This window comes from Talpa europaea, assembly GCF_964194135.1.
Source record: "Talpa europaea genome assembly, chromosome: 4".
NCBI lineage: Eukaryota > Metazoa > Chordata > Mammalia > Eulipotyphla > Talpidae > Talpa > Talpa europaea.
In genome coordinates, this window is record NC_140070.1 from 24,672,822 (window position 1) to 24,699,636 (window position 26,815).

General features: G+C 33.9%; 1 protein-coding gene across 1 annotated transcript in view; it reads right to left on the bottom strand.

The window, feature by feature from the left end:
* Nucleotides 1-564: 564 nt before the first annotated feature.
* The window catches only part of GPR149 (G protein-coupled receptor 149), a gene marked incomplete at its 5' end in the record, with an annotated part of 43,522 nt that continues 17,271 nt past the window's right edge, over nt 565-26,815 (bottom strand). Inside the window, one exon of the mRNA XM_084231239.1 lies at nt 565-1,267. Within this exon, the coding sequence (XP_084087365.1) occupies nt 695-1,267 (573 nt within the window). The 3' untranslated portion in view covers nt 565-694. The remainder of the gene's footprint in view (nt 1,268-26,815) is intronic.

The following is a 26,815-nucleotide window of genomic DNA, read 5'->3' on the forward strand; positions in this document are numbered from 1 at the left end:
AAGAGAAACACATATTTAAGTGAGGGAAAAAAGGCATTCAATAAACACTGTAGTTAGTAGAAATTAAGGAAACAACTATTTACAGACTAGGGACATGCTTGTTTTGAAGCTGGAGACTAATTTGTCATTTTACACAAAAATATATTTCCTAGATATAGGTGTAAAGTTAAAGCAGTAACTGTAATAAACTTGTTTTGCTGGCCCCATGTAGACACAAACTCTTTAAATACAACTTGGAATTTTGTTACATTTTTTCCATTCCCAAAATGTCTTTTATTCCTTTGCAGTAAATGCCAACATTATGTGTGGAAACATGTGTATGTGAATAGTATATTCATTGAATTTATGCAATTTTCTGTTTACTCTGTGGTTGATAAACATAGACAAAACATTTGTAAACTAAGCCAAGATCTCATTTAGAAAAGATTTTTTAGAAATTGAGTAAGAAACAATATCTTTAAATTACCACAGTGTGTGATCTATAGGTAACACATCAGAAGCACTTAAGTGTTTGCACTAGTTTCAGCTGTTAGCACTAAAAGTTAGCACTAAATGTAATAAACTAGCAAATCTGTAAAGTTTATGTAAACCAACTAATAGAAAAGGAACTCAAATAGCCTCAGAACGAAGGTGTTAATTTAGCAATTTGGAGTTACAGAGCCATTCTTGCCTCATTAGATTATTTAAATGATCACTAGTTACCCTTGTTTTCTTCCTCTTTTTTCCTGTAAGCTTTATTTAACAACTGGATTTCCTCCTGGTAGCCATCTCTCTCTTCATGCTGCCTTTTACTGTTTTGCCTGTGTGCTTCAACTGTGTCCGGGATGGAGATATTGATATCGCCATCGGGATTACTTGTGGGTAAAAAGAGAGAGTATGAGGCTGTCTCACCTAAATCACATGAAACAAATCTGTTTTCCTTCCTTGAGTAGCGTAGGGATGGAGATCTGACCTGCGTAGAGGATTGACTGATGTTGCTAATGATTGACACAGTGTCCAAGGCCTCTTCATTGTCACATATTTCAAGAACTTCCAAGTGTATTTTCACATTGGTGTCCACAAATGTGGAGGGAGAGTCCTCTGGGTTTGGTTCATGGCCAACACTTTTAGATCGATAGACTTCTATTTTCTTAGAGGCAGGGGTTATTTTTTGCCCTTCTGCACTTACTTCATAGGTAGAAAGAGATAGGGTTTTCCCTGTAGGTGCATGGAGAGACACTGTCCCCTGGAATGCACACAAGGGAATGGCAAGGCCACCACCGGAACGCTGGGGACAAAAACAAATGGTGATTATTGAAAACTAGTTTTTGAGATTGGACCATTTAGAAATTCATTTTCTTCTTCAAAGTGGTAAAGCATTTCTATTCCATACCCATTTTCCAGAAACCTTTTACAGATATGGGATTGAATCTCTGTCATCCAAGTACTCTAAGCTTAGTTTCTCATAGGTCAAATACAACATCTAAATGCAGGCAGTCCGGAATCTTTCCTTGGAGATAAGAGACATATTTCTACTGTTAAAACCAATTTGTCTATCGATGGGCAACAGTAAATTTGGGCACAAAATCTCATGCATATTTATAATTTTGAATTGCTTTACAGTTTTGCTACATTAAAAAGTTTCCATAGATTGAAAGAAATGCAGACTGTATTATCAAAACTATACTTTTTTCCAGTTTAATATGCCAGAGGGAATGTTAATTGTGAAACTATGATTCAGTATATATACGAAGATTATTTGAACAGTTAGGTTTGAGCACATAGAGAGGAACCAAATGTCACCAGAACTGTGCTGCATTGTGCTTACTTTTCCATAGAAAAATCACTACTATTGGGCATTAACATAAACCCAATAATGGAGAACTCCCCACATCTCTGTGAACACTTGTCAGAAAGTTTAAAACATTTATATTAGACTTAAAACTCTGTATATTAAGATTAAAAAATACTGTATATAGTCACCACTGAGAAGTATTTAAAAAATGAATGAAAAAACACGAATCTTATGATAATCTGTACTGTGTATTGTTGATGAATACCTTCATACTTGCAGTTGACGCCTTTGTTGATTACATGTTAGTCTCAGAAGAGCAGTTGTTCTTAAAATTAGATGCCCAGGGCCTCCCTGGTGGCGCAAGGGGTTAAGACACAACCTACGAAGCTATCCACATCCACTGCAGCACGAGTTTGATCCCCAGCCAGGGAGATACCCACATGGCACAGCAGACCTCTCCTGACTTGCCCGCTGCTCCCCTCAGCAGTATATTTAAGTTGATCTGCCTGTTCTGTTCCACACTCTGTCTCTGGTGAATTCTCTCCCCCCCACACCTCTGGCCTGTACCCCAGTTCTAATATGCATAAATAAATCTTTAAAAAAAATGAGATGCCCAGACCATCATCATCAGCATCATCTGGTAACCTCCTAAAAATATAGATTTTGAGCCCCAGACTTACTGATTTAGACTTAAATTCTGACTTAGATATTCTGACTTCTATACTGTGAGGTTGAGTTCCAGCAATCTGTATTTTAACAAACCCTCTGCATGATTCTGTTGCTTAGTAAGGTTTGAGATCCACTGCTGCAAGTTAACAAATGCAGCACAGAAAAAGAAGAGGGTGGGTTAACAATATCTTATACATGTACATACCTTTAAAGCCTGGAGTAACAACCTAGCTTAAATATATCTTTCCACCAAGTGAATTGGGGTGAGGATTCATGGTGTTTTGCCTATTTAGGGTGATGGGCCTTTCCAGTTTGCCTGTGAGTATCCCAATTATCACTGAAATTTTGCATCTCCAGAAATCTCTTAGGTCCAGGGAAATTAGGATGGTTGGTAACTCTATTTACAATGGGCATTAAATATTTGGGCCTGGGTGGCAAGAGGAAGCCCAGGATGAAGGTCCCACTGTTGAAGAACAGTTTGGATTGTCTTCTATGTAGAGACATCTGTTAGGGAGGATACATCAAGAGTTTCATTCAAGGTGCCTTTATGCCCCACTCCTTGAATTTAGTCTGAGATATGTGAGACCTGACACCAGCCTTTCCCTTGTTCCTATAGGGAGGTCTTGAGTTCTGTCTATCCTTACGGGAATATGTAGACCTGACTTTAGGACCTTGCATCCTAAAGGGGCAGAAACTCTGAAAACTTAACTATACAATAAAGGCTAGTTTGCCCTTCTGCTGAGGCAAAGTACTTCAACTTCATGTGTGATATGTTGACAGAAGCAGGAAAGACAGAGGCCAATATTTCGGCTCACATTCTGTACTGTTTGAGTAATGGCCACTTCGGGAGAGGGGAAGTGACCTTAATTTATTTTCTATTCATCCATTCATTAAATACTTACTGGTTACCTGCTATGGTGCAGGACTCAAGTTTGTGTGGGATGTGCAGATATATCCACACAGATAAATGAGTGAAAAAAATACAGATACGTTCACACAGATAAAGAATGTTTTTGCATTTGATGAGTGTAAAGAAACAACGAAAAAAAAAATCACCTGTCGGGATAGATATAGGAACCAAGAAATGACTATCTCTAGTAGATTTCACATGGTGTGGCACTTGAAATTGAGTTTAAGTATAAAGAGATTTACAGTATAAAAAACCTTGCTCTCTGAGTAATGTCAAGAGTTAAAGAGCAAATCTAAAACTTTTCCACCTTGAAAAACTATATTTGTTATCAAAATCAGAAATGTTTCTTTTTATAGTCAAATTGACTGAAACATTATTTAATTAGAAAGCTTGACTGTCATTTAATAACATAAACTATGGTTAGACCTGACTTTAGGAACTTGCATGCTAAAGAGCCAAAAACTTTCAATTTTTATTTTGAGAACTAGTTAATCTAAAATTAAACTTCCTTATACTTTATTGCAAGAAGGAAAAAAAATCCTTACATCAGCGCTAAACAAATTATTTACAACTTTTCTTTTTGACACTAGTTTTATTTTTTTTTTAAAGAGATTTATTTCTTTTTTTTTTTTTTTTAGATTTATTTATTTATTTATACAAGCACTGGGCACAGTCAGAAGCACGGGAGGGTGAGAGAATTCACCAGAGCCAGAGCGGGGAGCAGAGCAGGCAGAAGGACCAAAGTACACCGCTGAGGGGAGCAGCGGGCGGCAGGAGAGGTCTGCGCGCCATGTGGGACCCTCCACTGGTGGCTGGGGAGAAGCCAAGGATCGAACCGGCGCCGCAGAGGCTGCGGGCAGCTTCGCAACCCAGCGCTCAACCGCTGCGCCACCGGGGAGGCCCTTGACACTAGTTTTAAAATATGATGGATAAAAACAGTGCCCAGGAGTATGGCATATCTATTTTAAAAGAAACTTCACAGAGCATCATTAGCATAACCATGTCCTTATATGTACCAATTTGCATCACTAAGGAGCAGTTAATATAAAACCAAATGTGATAAAGAATGTTTTTGCATTTGATTTTATACATCCAAATAACATGGATTTCAATAATTCCCCCATGCTAACCTTATCTTCAAATAAAAACAGGCTTTGCTGAATTATCAAATGACAGCTCATTAAAATTGGCATTTGAAAATTATACAGCCCCAGAGTTTAGCTAGATATGAAGTCTGATTATTCTGCACACATCTCAAGTTATCAAAATTATTTTGTGAAGCATCCTTATTCAAAAGGATAGCTTCCATTTGAGGTCTCAGATGTAAAAGCAGAGATAGATTATATAAAAATAGATTTGGATGTGTATCTTTGTATACTATTAATACAAAATTGGCATATTATTTTTAGCAAAGGGTACTGTTACTTTAACTAATTTAGTGATTAAACTGTTGCTAAAATGGTCGTGAAAATATCTAATGCATAAATTGTTTTAGTTTTAGATTTATGTACAAACGTTAAATATATGGAGTTTTTTTTTTTTGTAGATTTTTTTTTTAAAAGATTTATTTATTTATTTGTTTGTTTATTTATTTATTTGTACAAGCACTGGGTACAGTCAGAAGCGCGGGAGGGTGAGAGAATTCACCAGAGCCAGAGTGGGGAGCAGAGCAGGCAGAAGGACTGAGGTACACTGCTGAGGGGAGCAGCGGGTGGCAGGAGAGGTCTGCGCACCATGTGGGATCCTCCTCCGGGGCCGGGGAGCAGCCGGGGATCGAACCGGCGCCGCAGAGGCCGCGGGCAGCTTCGCAACCCAGCGCTCAACCGCTGCGCCACCGGGGAGGCCCAAATATATGGAGTTTATATCAACTTTTGCTTGTATATTTTTAAGCAACGTCATAAAAATTTTATTTGATGGCAAGTTTCTCAGAATTTTTTTCCTTAAAATGGGGACTGTCTAATATTTAAGTTAGAATGATGTTGCTTTCATTGAGGAAAAATGGGAACTTGAACTAAGGAATTAGTAATATGGATAGAGAATCAGGCAGGAAGCTGATAAAATTTAAGTAAAATTGGCATAATTTTCTACTCATTTTTGGGACATGGAGGAAAGACTAAAATAGAGATTGGAAAAGAGAACAGATTAATTGAACCATTAATGAAATGGTTGGACTTGGTTAGCTGGTACATTTATTTATATACAATAGAGTGAAAAGACATTATCTTAAGAACCCATAGACTACTGAAGCTCATAAACAATTTCACATCATGTGATTCATGCTACAACAGACCCAGACTGGGGTTTTATGAGATATGGGATGGCAGCACCTAATCTATACGGAGTGAGGGCAAAGATGACATGTGTGAATTGTTCCTAGCACAGGGCTTCAATTTTATAGATGAGGATAAATACTTAGTGGCATTGTTTAGCACTGTTCTTTAGTTCCTAGCTATGCAAATATCAAGAAAAGAGAATAAAATATGAATTTTGAGTAGGAAGTTACAAAATTATAATTCACAGATGAAAATAATGTTTACTGGGAAATTTTAGAAAAGTATATTTAAAAAAACTAATTTGTAGATTTAGCAGTGTGACTGAATTCTAGATACCCATTAAAAAATCAATAACAAGGGCCTCCCTGGTGGCTCAAGGGGTTAAAACTCAGCACTATCAAGCAATTGCCAGCCACTGCAACCTGATTTTAATTCTGGCCAGAGAGAGAACCCACATGGCGCAGCAGATCTCTCCTGTCTGGCCCACTGCTCCCCTCAGCAATGTATTTCAGTCAGTCTGCCTGTTCTGCTCCCACTTTGTCTCTGGTGAATCCTCTCACCCCCTGCACCTCTGGCTTACACCCCAGTTCTTGTATGCATAAATAAATAAAAATAAGTCTTTAGAAAAAAATCAATAGCAGTCACCAGTCAAAATGTATTTTATAAAGTTTCCATTCAGAATAGCACGAAGACTATAAAAATGTAAGAGCTATATGAGGAAAGCTGTAATAGCAGAAGTCTTGAATAAATAGGACACAAAAGAAGCTGTTTCTTCATGTGAAAACTCTATCTTGTAAATGTGAATTTTATTTTACCTTATTGATTTAATATAATTTTAGTAAAATATCCCAAAGAAATCACAGTGGAATTTTATTTTGGAACTTGAAAACTTCCTCCCAAAACTTATTTTCAAGAGTAAATGCTGGTAGGTAACCAGGAAATTTTGTGAACTGATAAGGTGGATTTGCATACATAATATGAAGCTGCATTAATTAATATAAAGTGTTAATGACAAGATTTGATGAAGTAGTCAAGAAACTAGTTATATCACAAAGTTAGTATTTCAACATACAGATTCAAATGACCTTTTACATATTATTGGCTATATATTATACAGTTATATTCCTTTTATGTTTATATGCAAAAAAACTTTTTAATTCTTAACAATTTCTTTAAAATCCTGGGTAAAGGAGAACTTTTCAAATTGAGAATGAAAATCAGATACAATAAAGTAAAAGATGGACAGATATATTATCTCCTGATAATATGTTCTTGATTACCAATAAATGTAAAATGTCTGCATAGAATATATGTTAAAAATAAAGGAAAAAGACAAAAGACAGTCTAGGAGAAAATTTTGTCAGTATACATAAAATCAGCTTAATATACTTAGTATAATGAGTTTTCTCCAAATCAATGAAATAAACATTACAGCAAAAGGTGGAAAAGGGAACTAGGCAAGGCAATGAAAGGAAGATACATAAATGGAAAATAAGCTTATGAAAAGATACTCAATTCTACCCATAGTCAAAAAAAATGCAAGTAAAAACAATGGATCATAATTAGCATCTCAGATTGCCATTCACCAAAGAAAAAGATGATGAAGAAATAAAAAGAGATGCCATCTTTAAAGTGCATTTTGATTGTACTTGTCTATAAAATAAAAGCTACATATACTTACGAGCAATCCTCTTTCTGAGTCAGTTCCACCACCAAATAGTGACACATAGCATTGTTTATTTCAACATTCTCATAAATCTTTAAATTAAAAATAACCTAAATATCCAGCATTAGGAAAATAGTTGAATAAATTCACATTGTTGATAGATTCTTGGAAACTTTGCCTTAACCTAATTGACATATAATGAAACCTGGTCCTTGAATCACCATGGTTTCATTCAGTATTCAATGGCATTCTTTTTTAACTCAACAATGTTATGAAACTACACTGAATGAACTAATGTTATTCACGGACCTGCTGTACTAAAAAGCTATCTTAAATGAGAAAGGTAAAGCTTTTAAGTTCTGTCTGGGTAGAATAGTTTCAAAACATTTTAAATTATAAAAGAAAATTGCAAAATAACATATATAATGTAATTCAATTTTCTTGTAGAAAAACATACACCAGAAATCAATCCAGCAAATTATACATTATAGGAATAAATAAAAAAATAGATACATATACACACAAGCACACATTATATTATAGGCATAGAAAAAGGTTTGTTAATACTATGTACAAATTGTTTTCTCTGGGAATGAATGGAGGGAGGATTTTAACTTTCATGTTTTTTGTTTCTAAATGGTTTGATGATTTTGCTCATGAAATTTATTTGGTAATATAGGAAGCACAGAGTGCAAAATATTAGAAGTGTATTCAGGATGTATGGGCTGGGTAGTGAATATGGGTTGTCTGATGGTAACCAGTCTTAGAGTTCAGTTTGGTAGTCATTTTGCAAACTGTGTTATATATCAGGTTTGTGCTCCATTTGGGGTTTGTGCTCCATTTGGAGTCTGTGTTGCATTTGGGGTTTGCGAATCAATAATCTGCATTTGGGGTTTGTGCTATTTTTTTTTTTTTCATTTAAAAGAGGAGACAAGTGGATAGAAGGCATTATATCAAAATTTTGCCCTTAGTGATTTGGTTGAATAAATGAGAGTCCTCATTGGAAGTTAGTTTGTTTTCATTCAAATTTTGAAAGAGGAGAGAATGGCACTTACTGTAAGAAAAATAAAATTTGTAATAATTAGAAAGGTCAAAGATATGATCACTGTAATGAGTTTGATCTTCCTCCTAATTTTGCTGCAAAAGCTGTTATAAACATTTGCTTTTGATAAGCTGTCACTATAAATGTAAAGTTGAAATAAACAGACCTACTTGAGTGAAAACAAAACCTCTATGGAACTTGAGTAGCCCATAAACTTGCAGAACATTCAAAAAGTTCATGCACAATTTCAAAATGAGACTACAGTAAAAAGAAGAGGAAAATAAGCATTAATTTTAAGAAGGAAAGAATAGCTGTTTTTTGGTTAACTTTATCTTCATCTTTGTCCTGAGTTGAGTAGTATCCTCTCCAAAGTTCATATCTGCCAGTAACCTGTGAATGTGGTCTTTATAAAAGTAGGAACTTTGCAGATGTAATCAAGTTAAGGTAAGGGCATGCTGGATTAGGCTGGGCCTCAATCCAATGACTGCTGTTCTTTTAAGAAAAGATAAATTTGAACACAGATTTACACAGAGGGAAGATGACCATGTGAAGGAGGCAGCAATTGGAATTAAGCTGTCCTAAGCAAAGAAAAAAGGATGTAGCATGGCCTTGCTAGACACCTTGATTTTGAACTGGTGGCCTCCCGAAATGTGAATCAATAGATTTCTGTTGTCTTTTTTATTTTTTCTAATTTATTTATTTTTTTTTTGTGGGACCCTCGCCGGCAGGCAGGGAAGGAACTGGCAGTGCAGGAACTGCCACAGCCTGACAGCCCAGCACTCAACCGCTGTGCCACCAACCGCTGTGCCACCAGGGGAGGCCCTAGATTTCTGTTGTCTTAAGCTATCTGAGTCTGTGGTAATTTGTTACAGTAGCCCTCAGAAACTGAAAACAGTGGTTTATGCAAACGGTACAAAAATACATATATAAGTAAACATTTTGCAAATTCCTGTAAATGCTCATTTTCTTCTGAATGCTAGAACTATAAGGCATTTCTGTCAAATCTACGTAAAATGTGGGGTCTCAAGGGAAGGAAACATTTGCTTGTTGACTTTCATTTTCTCTGCCATCTTTAACAGTGTCTGACACATGACAGGCCCTAAAAGAATATTTGTTGCATAAAGAAATGTGTGCATTGATGAAAGTATCTTTGGTATTACCATATAGGCTTTTTAGATTCCATATTTTAACTTTCTAAAGCATAAAACATAAGATCATCTTTTTAAAAGATTGCTGTTTATTTTTTAATGTATATTTTAACAACTACATAATAAATGCTAGTTACAAGTGTATCAGAAGGTCATATTAGAACATATTCTTTTCATAAAAATAAAATAGAATGTTATGGGACTAAATTGAATGTGAAAGCTTATTGCATGATAAAAAATGATAGATTGAGAGCACATAAAACTACTCATTTTGTAGTCTCTGCTTTCTTTCCATTTAAAAGTCTATGAATTAGCATATGCTGTCAGGAATAATGATAATCCATTATTGCTATATTCCTGAGCGTAGGTGGCTGGGAGCTTTTTTATTTGGAAATGAAAAGCAGTCTCTAAACCTCACAATTACTACAAAAGGAGAGAGCGTGCTATGTAAACACATTAGCACAAATAATCTGCTGTGATAATTGATTTAGACTTACTGACCTTGGGCATATTGAACTTTTTATTTCTTCACCATAAGTCTCTAGGTGAATTCAGGGTGAAATTATAATAATAATAATAAAAAAAAACAGGGCATCCCTGGTGGCGCAAGGGGTTAAGCACCACATTATGAAGCCATCCACAGCCTCTGCAACATGAGTTTGATCCCCAACCAGCCAGGGAGAAACCCATATGGCACAGCAGACCTCTCCTGTCTTGCCTGCTGCTCCCCTCAGCAGTGTATTTCAGTCAGTCTACCTGTTCTGTTCCCTGCTCTGTCTCTGGTGAGTCCTCTCACCCCCTGCATCTCTGGCCTGTACCCCAGCTCTTGTATGAATAAATAAATAAATCTTAAAAACAAAACAAAACAGTTGTTTCAAACTTCTTTCCTTACAAGACAGCATTCTGTTGATTAGCTGAACCATTCACTTAAGAAAGACATGGTACAGCACACAGGATCATAGTACTTGCCAAAGGTCATAGAGTTGTAATTTCTTACTTTATGAGGGGAGAACTGACAAGCAGAGAGGTGAAACTGCTCTCCAAGGTCACAAAGGTACTAGCAATAGGACCAGCACTGGGATTCAGGTTTCTTAATTCCTATTAAGTGCTCTTTTTACTATGCTATGTTGTTACTGTAAAAAAAATCTGCTTTAGCCAGGAGTGGATCATGGAGTTTAGCCCTGGGAGTTAGAATTCTGGTCACTAATTCATGAATAACCCAAATAACTAAAATTTGTAATCTAAAATAAAAGCATACAATGAGTTTAGGCGATTCAGATGACTTCTAATATCTTAAAGCATAGACATTGAGAAATCAAGCAGACCTAAAATGGTTTGGGGAAGTGACAGGAACACTGGATAAAAAAGGAAGGGATAATGAGAGCTTAGTGAGAAAAACATTAAGTGATTTTTAATCATTTTTGGAAATTTTAAAATTATTTGATTACTATACTTATATCTTCAACTCCCAAAATATTCCTTGTGTCATCCAGTCACCTTCATTCAAATGTAAACCAAAATAAGAGAAGACATGAATCGCTTAAGGAAAATTAAGTAGGGGCAAGAAAATAAAATTTTGTATGGGATAAGCAATATTAGGTATTTTTTTAAAGACTTATTTATTTATACAAGGACTGGGGTACAGGCCAGATGTGTGGGAGGGTGAGAGGATTCACCAGAGACAGAGCTGAGAACAAAACAGGCAGACTGATGAAATACACTGCTGAGGGGAGTAGTGGGGAAGAGAGGGGAGTAGCTGGTGAGACAGGAGAGGTCTGCCTTGCCATGTGGGCATCTCCGCTGCTGCCAGCGGGGATCGAACTGGCACTGCAGAGGCTTTGGACAGCTTCACAATGCTGTGCTCAACTGCCTGTGCCACCACGGAGGCCCAGCAATTTTAGGTATTTTAACACATTTCCCATTTAATCTTCACAAACCTTCAAGCTATAAATTAAGCATTTTGATTTTAATGGTGAAAGTCTCACAATTTACTAATTGATATTCATCATAAAAAATATTTACTGATCTTGATCCAGATCAGCTATATGTCATACTTATTCCATAGCATTCTATGTACATTTCCTTATGTAATATTTACATCAATCTCATATAGACACACTACCCCTACTTTATAAATGGTACAACTGAATCATTGGGAGGTAACGCAACTTAATAAATGGCATCATCAAATCCAAATCCAAGATTATCTGTCTCAAACCTGCTTTTAGCCATTCTGCTACATCAAGGTAAAGTGTTAAGAGGATGAAATATGAATAACACTCATTCACTAGAACTGTGCACTGTCCCATGAGAATAAGGAGAGAGAAGGGATTTATTTTAGAAAGTGAAGGGAGTATTTAGAGAAAGTATTATAAAAATGGCTTCTAAATAGGAACATAAAAGATAATTGCCAAAAAATGGAAAAAAATATGTTTCAGGATGAGTGAACAATAAGACAAATGGAATTTGGCAGAAATGATATAGCAGAGGGATATAAGACCAGAAACAGAGGTTGAGCCTGCTGGCTAAGACTCTGTATACCAAGATAAGTTTTGATAGCAAAGGACAACCACTGAATTTTGGTTTTCCATTTATGGGATGAAAGGACGTTAGTTATATGGAGTTTCTACTATGGACAGTCAATGCACTTCACACTTGGCATGTGAAATTTAATATGATAATTTAATATGATGATCCATAGTTAAGGTAAATTATAGATAAGTAAGCTGAGATGTGAAATTAACTAACCCACTTAGGTTACATAAGAAGTTCACTTTTCACTCTATTAATAAGGTCTAAGAAATCGGGGACCCTGTGGAAGATGGAGTGGAGTGTGGTGGCAGGCACCAATCAAGAGGTTTTCAAAGTTAATGTGTTCAAAAGAAAAAAGGACTGAACCTGGTTATGGGAATTGCAAATGTGGGCTGGACTGTAGAGATATTGTAGGTGTAGCACTCTTGAGATGGATGGTCACACTGAAATACTACTGGCTTTGATCTGTTGAATTACTGTCTGTAATTCTTATTTCAGCCTCATTTGTAAAATATGGAGTTTGAGTTTAACTTATGTAAAATGCTTAGCAAAATGCTTCACATGTAAGTGTTCCAGAAGTAAGAGAGAGAATCCAACATGTTTTAGATATTTCTAGTCCTAGTATGTGGAACCAGTAGTTGAAATAAGGAACTTTAGAGGAAATAATTTACCGAGCTTTCTACCAACTTCATCTCCTCGTCAGGCAGCATATTCCACTCTGGTATTTTATTCTAATGGTCTAAACATGTAAAATAAAAGCCAGCTATTACCAGAGTGGATTAAAAGTGTGGCTCAAGTTCATTCTGCCTACAAGAAACTCACTTCAAATATAATGGTACACTGAAAGTAAAAGAATAGAAACATGGTATGTAAACAACAATTAAAGGAAAGCAAAAATTTCTATATTAATATCAGATTAAATAGACTTTAGAGCAAAGAAAGTGACCAGAGACAGGGAGGATTATCATATGATGATAAAAAAAAAAAATCATCAATCCACCAAGAAGACATTGCATTCCTAACTGTGTATACTTCAAAAAACAGCTGCAAAATATGTAAAGCAAACTGATAGAATTGCCAGAAGAATTAGTCAAATTCACAATTACAGTTGGAGATTTCAACACCCTTCTCTGAAAAATTGATAGGACAATTAGAAAATCAGCAAGGCTACAGAAGAACACTTTCAACTAACAGGATGCAATCAGCATGTATAAAAATAGAAAGAAAACCATATTTATCAAAAACTCTATTCAAGAACAACAGGATACACATTATTTTCAAATGTCCATGGAACATATACCAAGACAGATCATATCTGGGTCCTGAAAAAACCTCAATAAATTTTAGTCTCCAGTCACATGGAATCAAGGTAACAATAAATAATAGAAAGATATCAGGAATGTTTCTAATCTCTTGTAAACTAAGCAAAACACTTCAAAATAATCTAAGTCCAAGAGAATGCCTCAAGGGAAATAGAAAATATATTGAACTGACTGACCATGAACATACCAAAATGTGGGATGCAGGTAAAACAGTGCTGATTGTTTTACTTAAAGGAGTTTTACTTAAAGCTTACTGAAAGTGGTAAACTCATACATTGGCAAGTCCTCTCAAGTCAACAATGTAAGCTCTTACCTCAATAATGTAAAAAAAAGAAGAGTAAAATAAATTCCAAAAATGTGTAAGGGAAGAATTAAAAAAGAGTAAAGCAATAATCAATAAAATTGAAAACAAGCCAATATAGAAAATCATTGAAAAAAAGAGATGACTTTTGAACATATTGATCAAATTAACAAACCTCTAACAATATTGACAAAGAAAAAAAGAAGATACAAGTAACCAATATTAAGAATGAAACAGGAATAACACTGTAGGCTGTATAGGTATCAAAAGGATAATAATGGAATACTACAAAAAACTTTACACATTTAAATTCAACAAATTAGGTGAAATGGGTCAATTCCTTGAAGGAAAAAAAAAAAACTACAACAATAAGCCCAGTATGAAATAGGTAATTTGAATACAACTACAACTATTGGCTAGTTAAACTCATGATTTTAAAACTCCCTGAAATGAATCTCCAGGCCCAGATGGTTTCACTGGAGAAACCTACCAGGCATTTAAAGAAGAATGAATATATCGAAGGTTCTACACAATCACTTCCTGAAAATACAAGAGGGTAAAACACTTCATCTTTCGAAGATAGTTTTGCCCTTACCTGATACTAAAACCAGAGACAATACAAAAATAAAAACTACAGATTGATAATAAGTATTAATATGCATACAAACATCTTTAATGGGCATTATCAAATAGAATTCAGCAGTCTATAAAAGAATTACACACCATAGCCAAGTGGGATTTATTCCAGAAATTCAACTATAGCTTATATTCAGAAGTCATATGATGTGATCCATATTAACAGGCTAAAGAAAAAAAAATCACAAATCAATATCCATTGTTGATAAAATTTGAAATAGAGAGGGAATTCCTTAATTTTTGAGGGTCATTTTTAAAAACCCTAAAATTAATGTTATACTAATTTTCCATAAGGGTTTTTACTGAAGATCAGGGCCAAGGCAAATATATTCTGTGTCTACTAAAAGCTCTCATCTGATGCTGAGGTGGCTGGTCCATGGATCACACTTTAAATAGCAAAGGATATATAATTTGTAATGCTACTTACAGTCCTGAAATTACATAATTCCATGGGTAAATACATATTGTTATTTTATAGTGTTTGCAATTTAGAGAAGTAAAAGAGAGATTTCAATTTCAGTTGAAGGAATAATTTTTTAAAAAGTCAACTTTATAGCTGAACAGAATGAAAAACACAACCTTATCTTGTTACATGCCTTTAATATATTCTAATGCTTTATTCAAATGACACATATTACTAATGAACTATTCTGATGAAAAATGATCATGTTTCAGCATGAATCTTCAAATTACATTCATCTATGGCCAAAATGAGTTTCTGAAATAAATATATAACATTGCATTAAAATTATTTTTTGTTTATGGAAATTGGTATACTTGTATTTTCAATTTGTACTTGTTAGCTTTATCGGACTCCATGAGCATGACCATCACAGGTTTAAGAAATCCTGTGGGAATTTGAATTTAAATGTGTTGTTGCTCTGGCATTATTGGATAGGTTTTTCTATTTTCTGGTCTAATAGAAACAAAATCTCTTTTTTTAATTTCTTAATAATGAAATATCATATCAGGTATGTCTCAGGTATCCAAATTTATCTCCATGTATTATAAATTCTGTTTTTCTAGCAAAATAGAAAATAAACTATAAATTGAAAAGAAGCATGCATTAATTCTGTTTAAAACAAATAAGATTTTATAATGAATAAATGAGCTCTGAAATGAAATAGTTTTTCTCTTATGTTAAGCACTTTCAATTGGGTGGTGTATCAGTTAGAAATATTCTATTAATGCTTACAAGAAATAACATGAATTTCATATCTCCTTAATCAGAATTATGTGAGTAATGAAAGTACATTTTCATTTGTATGACTTTTCAATGGATAATACAATATTTTTTATAAGACCAGGGTCTAGTGATGGGTTGGTATTTCGTAATTGATATGAAAATGGTCTAAATCTTATTTATGATGATAATTTTGTACAACCTGGTAAATTTACTAGGAGTCATTGAAGTGTACACTTAAAATGGAGAATTATATGTAATACTAAAACTTTGCCATCTTCACTACATTGACATGTTCACTGATGGTGTAGAAGCAGTGATGGGTAAAACTGCACATACTTTGATCTAAATCAACCAAGGGCACCAAATTGTAGCAGTAGGCATTGTATGCTTCACCACTGCATGTATGCACACACATACATAATCCAGTTTCAGTTAAGAATATCCGTGGTGAAGGTGAGAATTATTATTATCCCCTTTTTATAGAAGAGTTAACTGAGATGCAGACATCTTTGGTACAGTTTTCAAGGTCAAAAATATATGAGGTAATAGAACTAAGATTTTAATGTGGGCAATACCACTCCAGAAAAAAAGATTATACAATCCAGTTTATTCATTCACTATACTTTTATTTAGTACTTAATATAAGCTAGATACTGTTGCAAAAGCTGGATGTATAAAATGATTTCCCATCCACCGATCCATCCATCCACCCACCCACCCACCCATCCATCTACCCATCCTTCTCTTTCTATAATTACTTAGAAAGCTATTCTTCTTTCTGGGTAGTATGATATTGGGTTAGTTGTCTTTCTTCTTGGTACTTGGTATTGCTTAAATTTTAAAAATAGCAAGTATATGTTATTTTTATAAAAATAATAAAGTCATTATTCATAAAACAAATGAGTTGCATTTCTCTTTTGAAGAAAATGCAAAGTAAAATTTCAAATCTTAAAGGAGTATGAAAAGACTGCTCTGTTATTTCTTCACACACTTAAATTTTCTTTCTTCTCTGTACTTACAAAGCAATAGAAGATTATGTGTAATATTGTTTTCTAAGACTTATTTAGAAGGCATGCTCTCCAACATCTTCCCATCCCACACAGCAAATACTAAAGCAGTTCTTTTTAAGAACATTATTACCAAGGTTCTTTAGAAAAAATTAACTAAAAATCTCAGTGATATTATTGGATGTCAAAAAAAGGAGAATGCTAATGATGCAGTTATACATAGAACATCACCAATATGCACACTCTTCAGAAATTAGAGAAAGAGTCCTGTGAAAGTGAAATTGCATGTCTTATTCTTGGGGTGAGAATAACAAAGATAAAATCAGATGTAAATAAAAGTTCTGTCCTAATAAAATTTACACATATATAACATGCCTGTTAGTGATTTTAGTTGATAGAATTACTAAAATATTTGCATTTAATTTTTTTCTGGATTTTGGTTTTAATTCAGTTGTTTGTGAAGTGGAAAGGACAGTTATATGCACAAATGCATATTTTGACTTCATATCGAGAAAACTGGTGATGCACCACTGTCTTTCCTCTTTAAATTTGGGCCAGTAAATAGTAGTTTTTTTTTTTTTCCCTCTCAGTATAAATGTTTCAGAATAAGCTGTCCTTGGTTACTGTCCTGGGAAACTGCAATAGGGCATCTTTTCTTGAAGGCAATCTTTCTCTGTATTATAAAAGTGTTGCAAGAAAATTAATTCTACTCTTTGAGACTATTTCTCCCTCAATGAGTTAGTCCTATACTACAGTTTCTTGAATTCTTTTAGTGAGTTGTTTCTGAATACCGGTCTTAGATTGGTGCTAAACTGACATAAGAATCAACAGCAGAGCTTTTAAAAATATAGATTTTGGTTCTCACCATGAGAAATTCTAAGTCAGTTTAAAATTGGACCTAAATTTATATTTGTAAAGAGCTCTATAGATGATTCTTATTAGTAGATGATTTGGGAATCACTGACATTGGAGACACTAAAAAGTGAAAGAACTGTTTTGTCAAGAAGTAAACAATTTCATAGCTAATTTAGTAAACAACTCAAAAAAGGACAAGAAATGGCAGGCTATTTGTTCATACAAGCTTTACTCGAATTACAACAAAAGAAAAGCAAATGGGCATTTGTATTAGCTGGGATGCTTAAAAATTACTTTAAAATATCAGAACCTCAGGAGGAGATAAACTTGCCATGAGACTTTTATGTGTGTATTCTAAGTACTGATTATGATTGAAAGTTGTAGTGTCTTGAGTGGGGACAATAAGCCAGGTTGCAATCAGAAAGCATTTCTAGGTGATTGTATCTGGTAAATGACCTAAGGAGATCTCAGAAGAAAGATGCCTGAATCTCCAAGGCACCAATGCATTTATTGTGATTTCTTTTCTTGTTATAAATACTCACCTTCATTCCTAATTTTGTATTAATGATTTTTATACTTTAAAAACAATATAAAATTTAAATCTCAGATAAACTGGGTACACATGTCTCAAGGTGTATTAAGAAATCATAGTAAGAACATCTTATTTAGGCACATATCATTGGAGAAGTATTAAATATGAAATTACTTGATAAGACATAGCAACAATTTTTTAAAGAATCCTCAAGTTGGAACTTCGATGATAGAAAGAAAAAGCATGACGTATTCAAGGAAGTAAAGTAATTAATAGTTAGAAGAGTTGGAGCAAAGAGTTCAAGAGGAGATTGAGGAGAGATGAAGCCACAAGAATCAATCCCCTGTGCCACCTTAAAGATAGTCAACCCAGTCCTGAGTGAAATAGGACCAGGAAAGTGTACTAAACAAGAAGTCAACCTATTGAAAATTATATTTTGCAAAATTATTTATTTTATCAATAAAATAGATTGGAGAGGTTCAAATCTAAAAGTAAAAGGATTAATAATCAGGCACTGAGAGAGAATGGTGATTTAATTTAGGGGAGAAACAGTGGCGATCAAGAGATTTGGGTATAGAAGACATAAAGGATATGGGATTTGGTGTTCCAGGCTTAAATCAATCTTGGTCAAAATGCACAAAAATGAATATCCTGATATTTTTAATAACAAAGGAGAGAAACACTAACAAATCAAGTTTGTTTGGATTAATACATATCACCCAGGGAGGGATGCTTCAGTAGGAAAAAAAAATCCTTCTTGGCAAATCTCAGGAAGTAAGGAAAGATTGTAAAGCAGTTAACTATAGTTTACTATTGGTCTGTATCTTGCTTTTGTGATGCATACCATCATTAGAAATGCAGGCTTTGGGCCTCAGAGAAATACTTGGAAAGGACAGAGCAAACTTACTGGTACGTCCAATATCCTTTCTAATGGAACGCTATTTAGTGCTGGGATGCTTCATAGCGTGTTCTCTCCAGCTAGCCTACCAAGTCTTACATGATGTGTTACAGTCTCAACAAAGGGAAATATTTATCAGCTTTTGCTAGAAGTTTGTGGGAATTCTAATATGCTGTGCTCCTTAGGAGATAGTTAATGTGAAACTTTAATCCAAGTGTTCACGCAATAGCCAGTTTTTAAAATTTCCTTCCTTTTCCTAGTAATGGTATATTATCCATGTTATTAAGCAATTTTATTTGTATTAAGTAGGAACTGTTCCTTTAAAAAATTTAACACATTATTTCAGAACATTTGGTCCTCAGTAGTTCATGCCAAAATATTACAGTGTGTAAATATTGTACTTTTTCAAATGACTTTCATCTTTTAAAGTTTTTTCTCCCCATAGAACTCTCTTCAATACCATTATCAAAGCTCATCACAGGGCATCTTTGTAGGGGTCCAATCAATATGAATTTCTGTTTAAAATACCTCTAGGCAATTTTGTGAACTTGAAAGTAGGACATTATTTCCTCCAGAGACTAGATGTACTAGAACTTTAATTTTTAACATGTTGAACAGATCCTAATACTGAAAGTTATCATGATTCAAATTATATTTTCTCATAGTCACAATCTATAGTAGCAGTTACTTTAAAAAAATTATAAAAGATGAGTTATGTTGAAATTGATTTATGTTCATATCATATCCCTGAGTATGAAAAGTATCAAACATTGTCCAGGTTTTATCATTTGCTTTTTTATTATTCAGCCTTTAGTTGCAGGAAAAGGAATTTCTTAACAACACCCATCTCATTTTTTTGCAAAGAAGTCATATTGTCATGTGTTGTTTTTATTTGTTTTTTGCTTTTTTACACACCCTTCTTCCCCCTTCCCTTCTGATAACCACTAATTAGTTTTAAAGTCCAAGAGTTTATATACAGTTTTCTTTAGTTCATTTGTTTGGTTGGTTTCTTTGTGAGTGAAATCTTATGGTATTTGTCTTTCTCTTTCTGACTTACTTCGCTGAGCATAAGACTCATTTCTTCCACTATAATCAAAGTTTCTAAAATTCATCTACAGTTACCTTGTGCTTTTGTAAATCAAAAGCAATTGCAATTCACCTTATTCCAGTTTCTTCTCCTTCAATACATGTTACATGTGACACCAAATGTATCATGGTTTTCTTAGCCAATAAAAGGAAACAGAGTTTGAGGAGAAGGAAAATAGTTTAATTTGTTGACAAATTGAGGAGGGCAGCAGAGTCATGTCTGACAGACCCCTATCCTGCTTTTTGGCAGAGTACAGGGGTATTTATCCTGAGTTACAAGAGAGTAAAGAAATGGAAGGAGAATGGGCAAGGGCCTGCACCTCATCCTTGTGACAGAAGTCTCTGGAGATTTTGGAGGGGAGAAATTTAGATTGGCACAAGTTGCTTTATCTATCAACAATTGGGACAGAAAGAGACAAATGCTTTCCTGGTGGGACAAAAAGAGAAAGTCCTTCGTTGCTGTATCACATGTCCAGATAGTGATATGTATAAAGAGAATACTTATTGATGTTAAATTCAAAGTTTTACCAAAAGTCTAATAAAAAATGTGTGTCTACGCACACATTCATATTATGTGTATGTGTATTTATTTTTTTTACAATTACTGATACCAAAAAATGTTATTTTGGAGATATACAGATGACAAATACATATAATATGTCTACATATTTCATTGTTTGCTTAGAGAAGCCAGAGGAAAGAAGCACTATATACTTAGCAGGGTATTGCCATTTGAGAGCTTTATATAAAAATACCCAAGACAATAAGGTTATTGTAATAGAAATGGAAGATATGCAATATACTTCCTCTCTTGCAGTGCTCCTAAGAGGCCTTTCAGCTAGATGGTTAAGAAGTTAGGCTTCTGAGTCATACCTAGGCTCCGCCATTTTAGATGTGGGTGATCTTGGGCAATTTTTCTGTGTCTCTGTTTCCTATAACATAATGTATAGATAAGATTAATGCCCACTGGTTTTAGAATTAAATAAAATAAGGTAAGAAGTAAATTAAGCAGATGTGTAAAGTATTTAAAAGAATATATATTTCAAGAAATATTAATTACTATTCTAAGTACTAGTATTTTTGAATTTCTAAGTTTAACAATAACAATCAACAGAATGTATGGGGTAGTGGTGATTAATAATTGTGGCAGGCATTTAGAAAGATGCTAATAGGCACTAGAACATAATTTTAAAGTGAATGGGAAGAAAATGCATTGTATAATTACTTAATGAATATTTGATAGTATGGCCACAGAACAAAAGCAAAGTATTGGGGAAAAAAAGAAATTTCAAGTAAAGAATGTCAATTTTAAATTAGAAAGCCAAAAAAAAGTTATAAAGCATATCTGTATGCCAACACAGGCAATATGCTCTGGGTTAAAACATCTTTGCTCTACTCTACAATTTTTTTTTTTTACAAACACCTTTTTTAAGGTATAGTTTATATATTGCTAATAAATCACCAATTGTAAAGGTACAATGCAGTGTGTTCTAATAAATTTATAGTTGTGCAACCATTACCACCATCCAGATTAATACAGATTAGAACATTTCCGTCAATCCCCTTTCCAAATTTTTTCATGCCCATTTGCAGCAGCTCTTTCTCCTGCCTCCTAGTCCTTAGATACCACTGATGTGTTTTTGACTACATAGATTTGAATTTTATGGACTTTCCATATACATGGAATCATTCTGAAGTGAGTCTTTTGGGTTTGGTTTCTCTCATTTTGCACATATTTTTAAAGTATTTTCATATGGTCCCTGTACTGTTACTGGATCTCTTTATATTGCTAAATAATCACATTATTATATAGGCATATTACATCTTTCATCCATTCTCTATTTGATGAACATTTGAATTGTTTGCAGTTTTTTGTTATTATTATGAACAATACTTCTATAAACATCTTCGCAGGGACGTGTGTTTTCATTTCTCTTGCGTGTAATCCTAGAGTGGAATTGCTGGGTTCTACAAGTTTATATTTTTGGAAATCACCAAACTTTTCTCCAAAGTGGGAGTACAATTTTACATACCCACCAGCAATGTATGAGTGTTGCAGTTTCTTTATATCCTCACCGATATTATTGCTGTCTTTTTGATTGCAGCTATTTCAATGGGTGAGTAGTGTTGTCTCAAGGCTTTGTGTTCCTCTTAATGATATTGAGAATCCATTCATGTGCTTATTAGACACTCTGTATTTTTATTAAGTTTCTATTCAAATATTATGCTTATTTTAAAAATTGGGTTATTTTTCTTCTTAAAATTATTAAGTTTTTAAGATATTATGGATACACATTATTGTCTTTTACATGATCTGCAAATATTTTTCCCAGTCTGTATCTTATTTATTTATTTAATGTTGTCTTGAAATACAAAAGTTACTCATTTATTTATAAATTAAAGTTATTTCTCTTGACATTCAACTTTATCATAGGTTTACTTTTCTATGAATTCATTTTTGTTATCATATTCAAGAATTCTTTCCCTAACCTAAGATCATAAAGACTTTTTCCTATTTCTTTTTATTTTTTCCTATCTTTTCTTCTACAAGTTTGTAGTTTTGGTTTTTGCACTTATATATTTGATGTAGTTTGAGTTAACTTTTGTGTATAATATGCAGTAAGGATCAAAATTTATTTTATTTTTTGTATTTGAAACCAAATTGTCAGCAACATTTCTTAAAAAGTTTATCCTTTACACAATGAATTGTTTGCTTTCTTTTTCAAAAATCAATTATACATTACTGTAAGGATTCTTCTGGGCTCTCAGTTCTGTTTAATTTATCTATGTCTGTCCCTTTTTTTCCCGATATTCAAAGGTGCAGTTTATTATAAAAAGGGAGAGGAAAGGACACTTACAAAGACACTAGTGGGCAGAAACAGCTGCCCCAAAAGAGAGGTTTTGCTGAAAGAGAGGTCTGCATAGTCATAGATGGGCAGAAGGCTGCTACTAGTTGTGTCTGTCTTTTTGCTGGTGCCACATTGTCTTGATTACTGTGTATATAAGTTTTGAAATTAGAAAATATAAGTCCTCCAACTCTGTTGTTCTTCCTTTAGTGCTGCTGTTTGTAGCATTCTTAACATTAAGAAAATGCAGTTGTGTTTTCTGTTGATCTTTTTAGTAGTAACAAAAACTATATACCACTCTTCCCACCCCTGACTTATTTCTAGAAAATCCAAGGATTAGGCACACATTGTAAATTCATATAAGTGTTTCTGTCTTGGTATGCAGTTTACATTAGCTAATTCTTACTCATTAACACCTTTGATAAAGTGTGTGTGTGGGGGGGAGGGGATTAAGGTTGCAAGTATCAGAGGTACGCTGTTCCTTATGGAACTGAATTTATATTCTGAAGTCTGCTTTCAGGGAGTTCACTGCATGCTCTATATTATGCTGCAGAAACAAATAATTACAAAATGATATTTAATGGAAAGGTTTTTCTACTATTTGAACTGATGCCAGTATCCCCAACTTTTCTTTTGTCACAGTCATTTAACACAATAGGGCACAAAACAAAATAAAATTAAGTAGGAGAGCTGTCCTTTTTGTAGGGGAACTGCTTCCTCCATTCCTACATTAATATGATTACATACAGCTGCTTATTTATGTGGTTCACAGGAAAAATATTATTTCATCTCATGCCTCATTTAAACTCCCCCTTTAATGAAAAAAAAATAATTAAGAGATTATTATGACACATTTTTTGACTTAATTATTGTGTTCTACTCCTCTCACCTCAAAGTTTCATCTACAATATGCCATGCTCAGTTCAGTTTCAAAAGATCAAACATAAGCATAGTGCTGCTCTCGCAGAATGGAAATATGGGCCCTGCTTGAGATAACTCATAATGAAGGATTTTATTATCTAGAAACTTGTCTTTATTATTAATGCCAGGTGTGCCCAAGGGACTATGACAAATCTATTTGCTGAACCATCTTGAAACAACTGTGGTTCTCTTTTTTTTCATTAACTTAAGTTAAATGTAGAGACAGTTGCTCTTTAACATAAAAACAACATTTATACTGGTGAGAATCATGTGAATCCTAGCATGACTGAGAAAAATAGGGTTCATTTCTTCATCGAGTGCTTTTGCAAATAGATGCTTTTATTCTACAAATTGCCTTTTTATGCCTCCCCAGATCAATTTCTCTCTTTCCCATCCTTTATTTAGAGATGAATATATTTCATATTTAATATTATGAACTAATACTTGACACAAATTATCTCAAGGTCAAGGTGTTGTGCCTACACAAATTAAATCCAAACTGATGATATCCAATTCTACAAGAGCATTTAAGGGCTGGGTTATTCATATAGAGCTTTTTAAAAACCTGATTAACCACCTGCTGTAAAGTCAAATACACAGATAAATCCTAAGCATACTGAAGCCCAACATATTCATAGTTAAGTCAAAGTTAGATATGGCATTTTAAAAGCAGGAACATTAAAGCCTATGAACAAGTCTCAGGGGTTATAAAAGCAGAAGACAAACTCCTACAGCTATTTTGTTTTTTTTTTTGAGTCTGGCAGTTATTATGTTCTAAATCAGTGGTTCCAAATCTTGATAGTCATCAGAATCTCCTCAGGAAAACTTTAAAAAAATATAAATACAAGACTACCACAGTCAGAAATTTTGTTTAAATTACTCTAGGTGGAGAATGAGTATCATTAAGTTTTAATGTTTAATTTTAAACGTTTAAATTTTAGGTTTAAGAAACACTACTTTAAATAAAACCTCACAAAGATAGCTAAGTATGACATCAAAATTGGTACAAATGAGATAATTTTCCAAGTTAAAATACACTAAAAACAAGTTAGGTGGCCCTGGGAGAAGGTACCTGTGGAACATCAAAGGTGTAGTCACAGTACCTTAACACCTATTGTCATTCATGTGAACTTTGGTGTGCCACTCATGTGCCAAATATAATGAAAAATAATCTGTAGAATTGGTATCATCATATACTTGCTTTTCAGATTATTACATATGTTTGGATTAATTATTGCTACATCATTTTGATTTGAGAAACTGAGCTTTTTTCAGTCAACATTATTCTTTACTGCCAACAGATAGAGTTTTACTGTTTGAATTGCCATATTTAGAACTTAATTCAGTTCTGTTATTCTCTGAATATTTAGAGTTTTAGTCTTTCTTATAACTAATAATTACTTTGAAATATTTCATATCCAAATCAGAAATGTCTGATTGCTTTAAGATACTTAGCATAAAATCATTATATTTGGTGGTGGGAGGGGTAAGCAACTGCTTTAAGATGTATGTCATGAAAATAATATAACTTGCTAACATCTAATGAGAGAAGTAAAGGTAATGCTTTGAAGTTCATTTATGCAAGAGTAGGCAAGCCATGTGTTAGGTAATAGCCCTCAAAATTGAATTTGTTGGTATGTACAATTTTTTAAAAAGATACGATTACTTCCTAACATGAAGTTCTTAAGAATATGCATTTGTCTTTATAAAGAAGTAAAGGGAAGTAGTATTTTTCACCCAAATGAATGGAATATTATTCTACAAATTGCCTTTTATTATTCTACAAATTGTCTTTATTATTCTACAAATTACTAAAATTGTCTATTTTGCTGCCCAGCTACCTGTATCATACTCTTAACAATATGAAATCTTCCAACAAAGGTTATTCTGCTAAGAACCTGAAAAATTATTTTTAACATACTGAGTTAATATATTTCCCTATGAGTTTTCAAGATTTCTTATAGTTGGCATTATTGCAAGTGACTAGACAACATTTAAAAGCTGGGTGCTTGAAAGAAGTAGAGGACAGATCTTTGCTGTACCTTGAGATTTGTCAGTGGGACTGAGCAGTAGGGAGTATATAGGAAAGTGAAATCTCAGCACTATATTATTCCATTTGAGTAAGGAAAAGACCTGCAGTGACATTTCAGTCATTAGATAAGACCCTAGAGATTCAGAGAATGAAATTCACCCATCAACACTAGAGGCCAGGTGTAGCAAAGCTCAGGCTGGGTTGGTGGTATAGGAAATGTTCAGAAGACCAGGGAGATTGGCCGTCAGTATAGGAGGTTTTTCCATGGGAGCATAGGCACAGCCTCCAGGTGACTCTAGATCACTTTTCCAAAAATCACTTTGCATAAAACCAATTCATTAAAGATTAATTTGTCAATGACCATTTGAGCAAATTTACCAATAGTCAAGAACTTATTCTGAGAAATAGTCCTCTTGAATATATTCAATGAACTTGTTTTACTGTAGCTGAATTTTAAATAGTGTTCTGTTTATTAAATCCTGAGGGTCATAGGAATCATTGTCTTCTTATGAATCTGTATATGAAGATCAGTCTCATAAGAACATTCATATTTAATATAGTCAAGGAAAATACATTGTTAATCATATTCAAATAAAAATTCTTGAATATATTCTCAATAAGGAAATATTAAATTTGTCTAATGTATTAAAAAAGAATGTTTTCCAACAGATTATTGGTATACTGATATTATTGAATTCAGTGAATTTCTCATTTAGGAAATTGCTTCTTTAGGAAATTGATTTTTGGTGAATTTCTCTTCTGTTTTGGCTGGAATTGGGGTGGTAGGATTAGGGCTGAAATGGGAGTATAGGGATCTGGAAAGGGTATAAAATGACTCTAGTTTAAATCATAGTAAGGGCAAGCCAGGACACAGTGTCTGTGCCCCACACTGAGTCCAGCCTACCAGAAAGAGGATACAATAATAAGCCTGATGAATTGAGAAACTGGGACTAATGCTGCTTATTTATAGCCTACTAAAATCCAAATGACTCTTATATAGTAAGGCTGAATCTATAAAAGATGAAATTACTTGACCCAACTGTGGGAGAACTGAGGAAGACAGGAAGATGGAAGCTCAGGAAATGGCCATGGAACTGAGAAGTTTCTCAGATGACATACTGCCATGCTGGCTTCTTTGATTCAGAGGTGGTTCTAATGTTAGGAGACAATTAAAGAAGG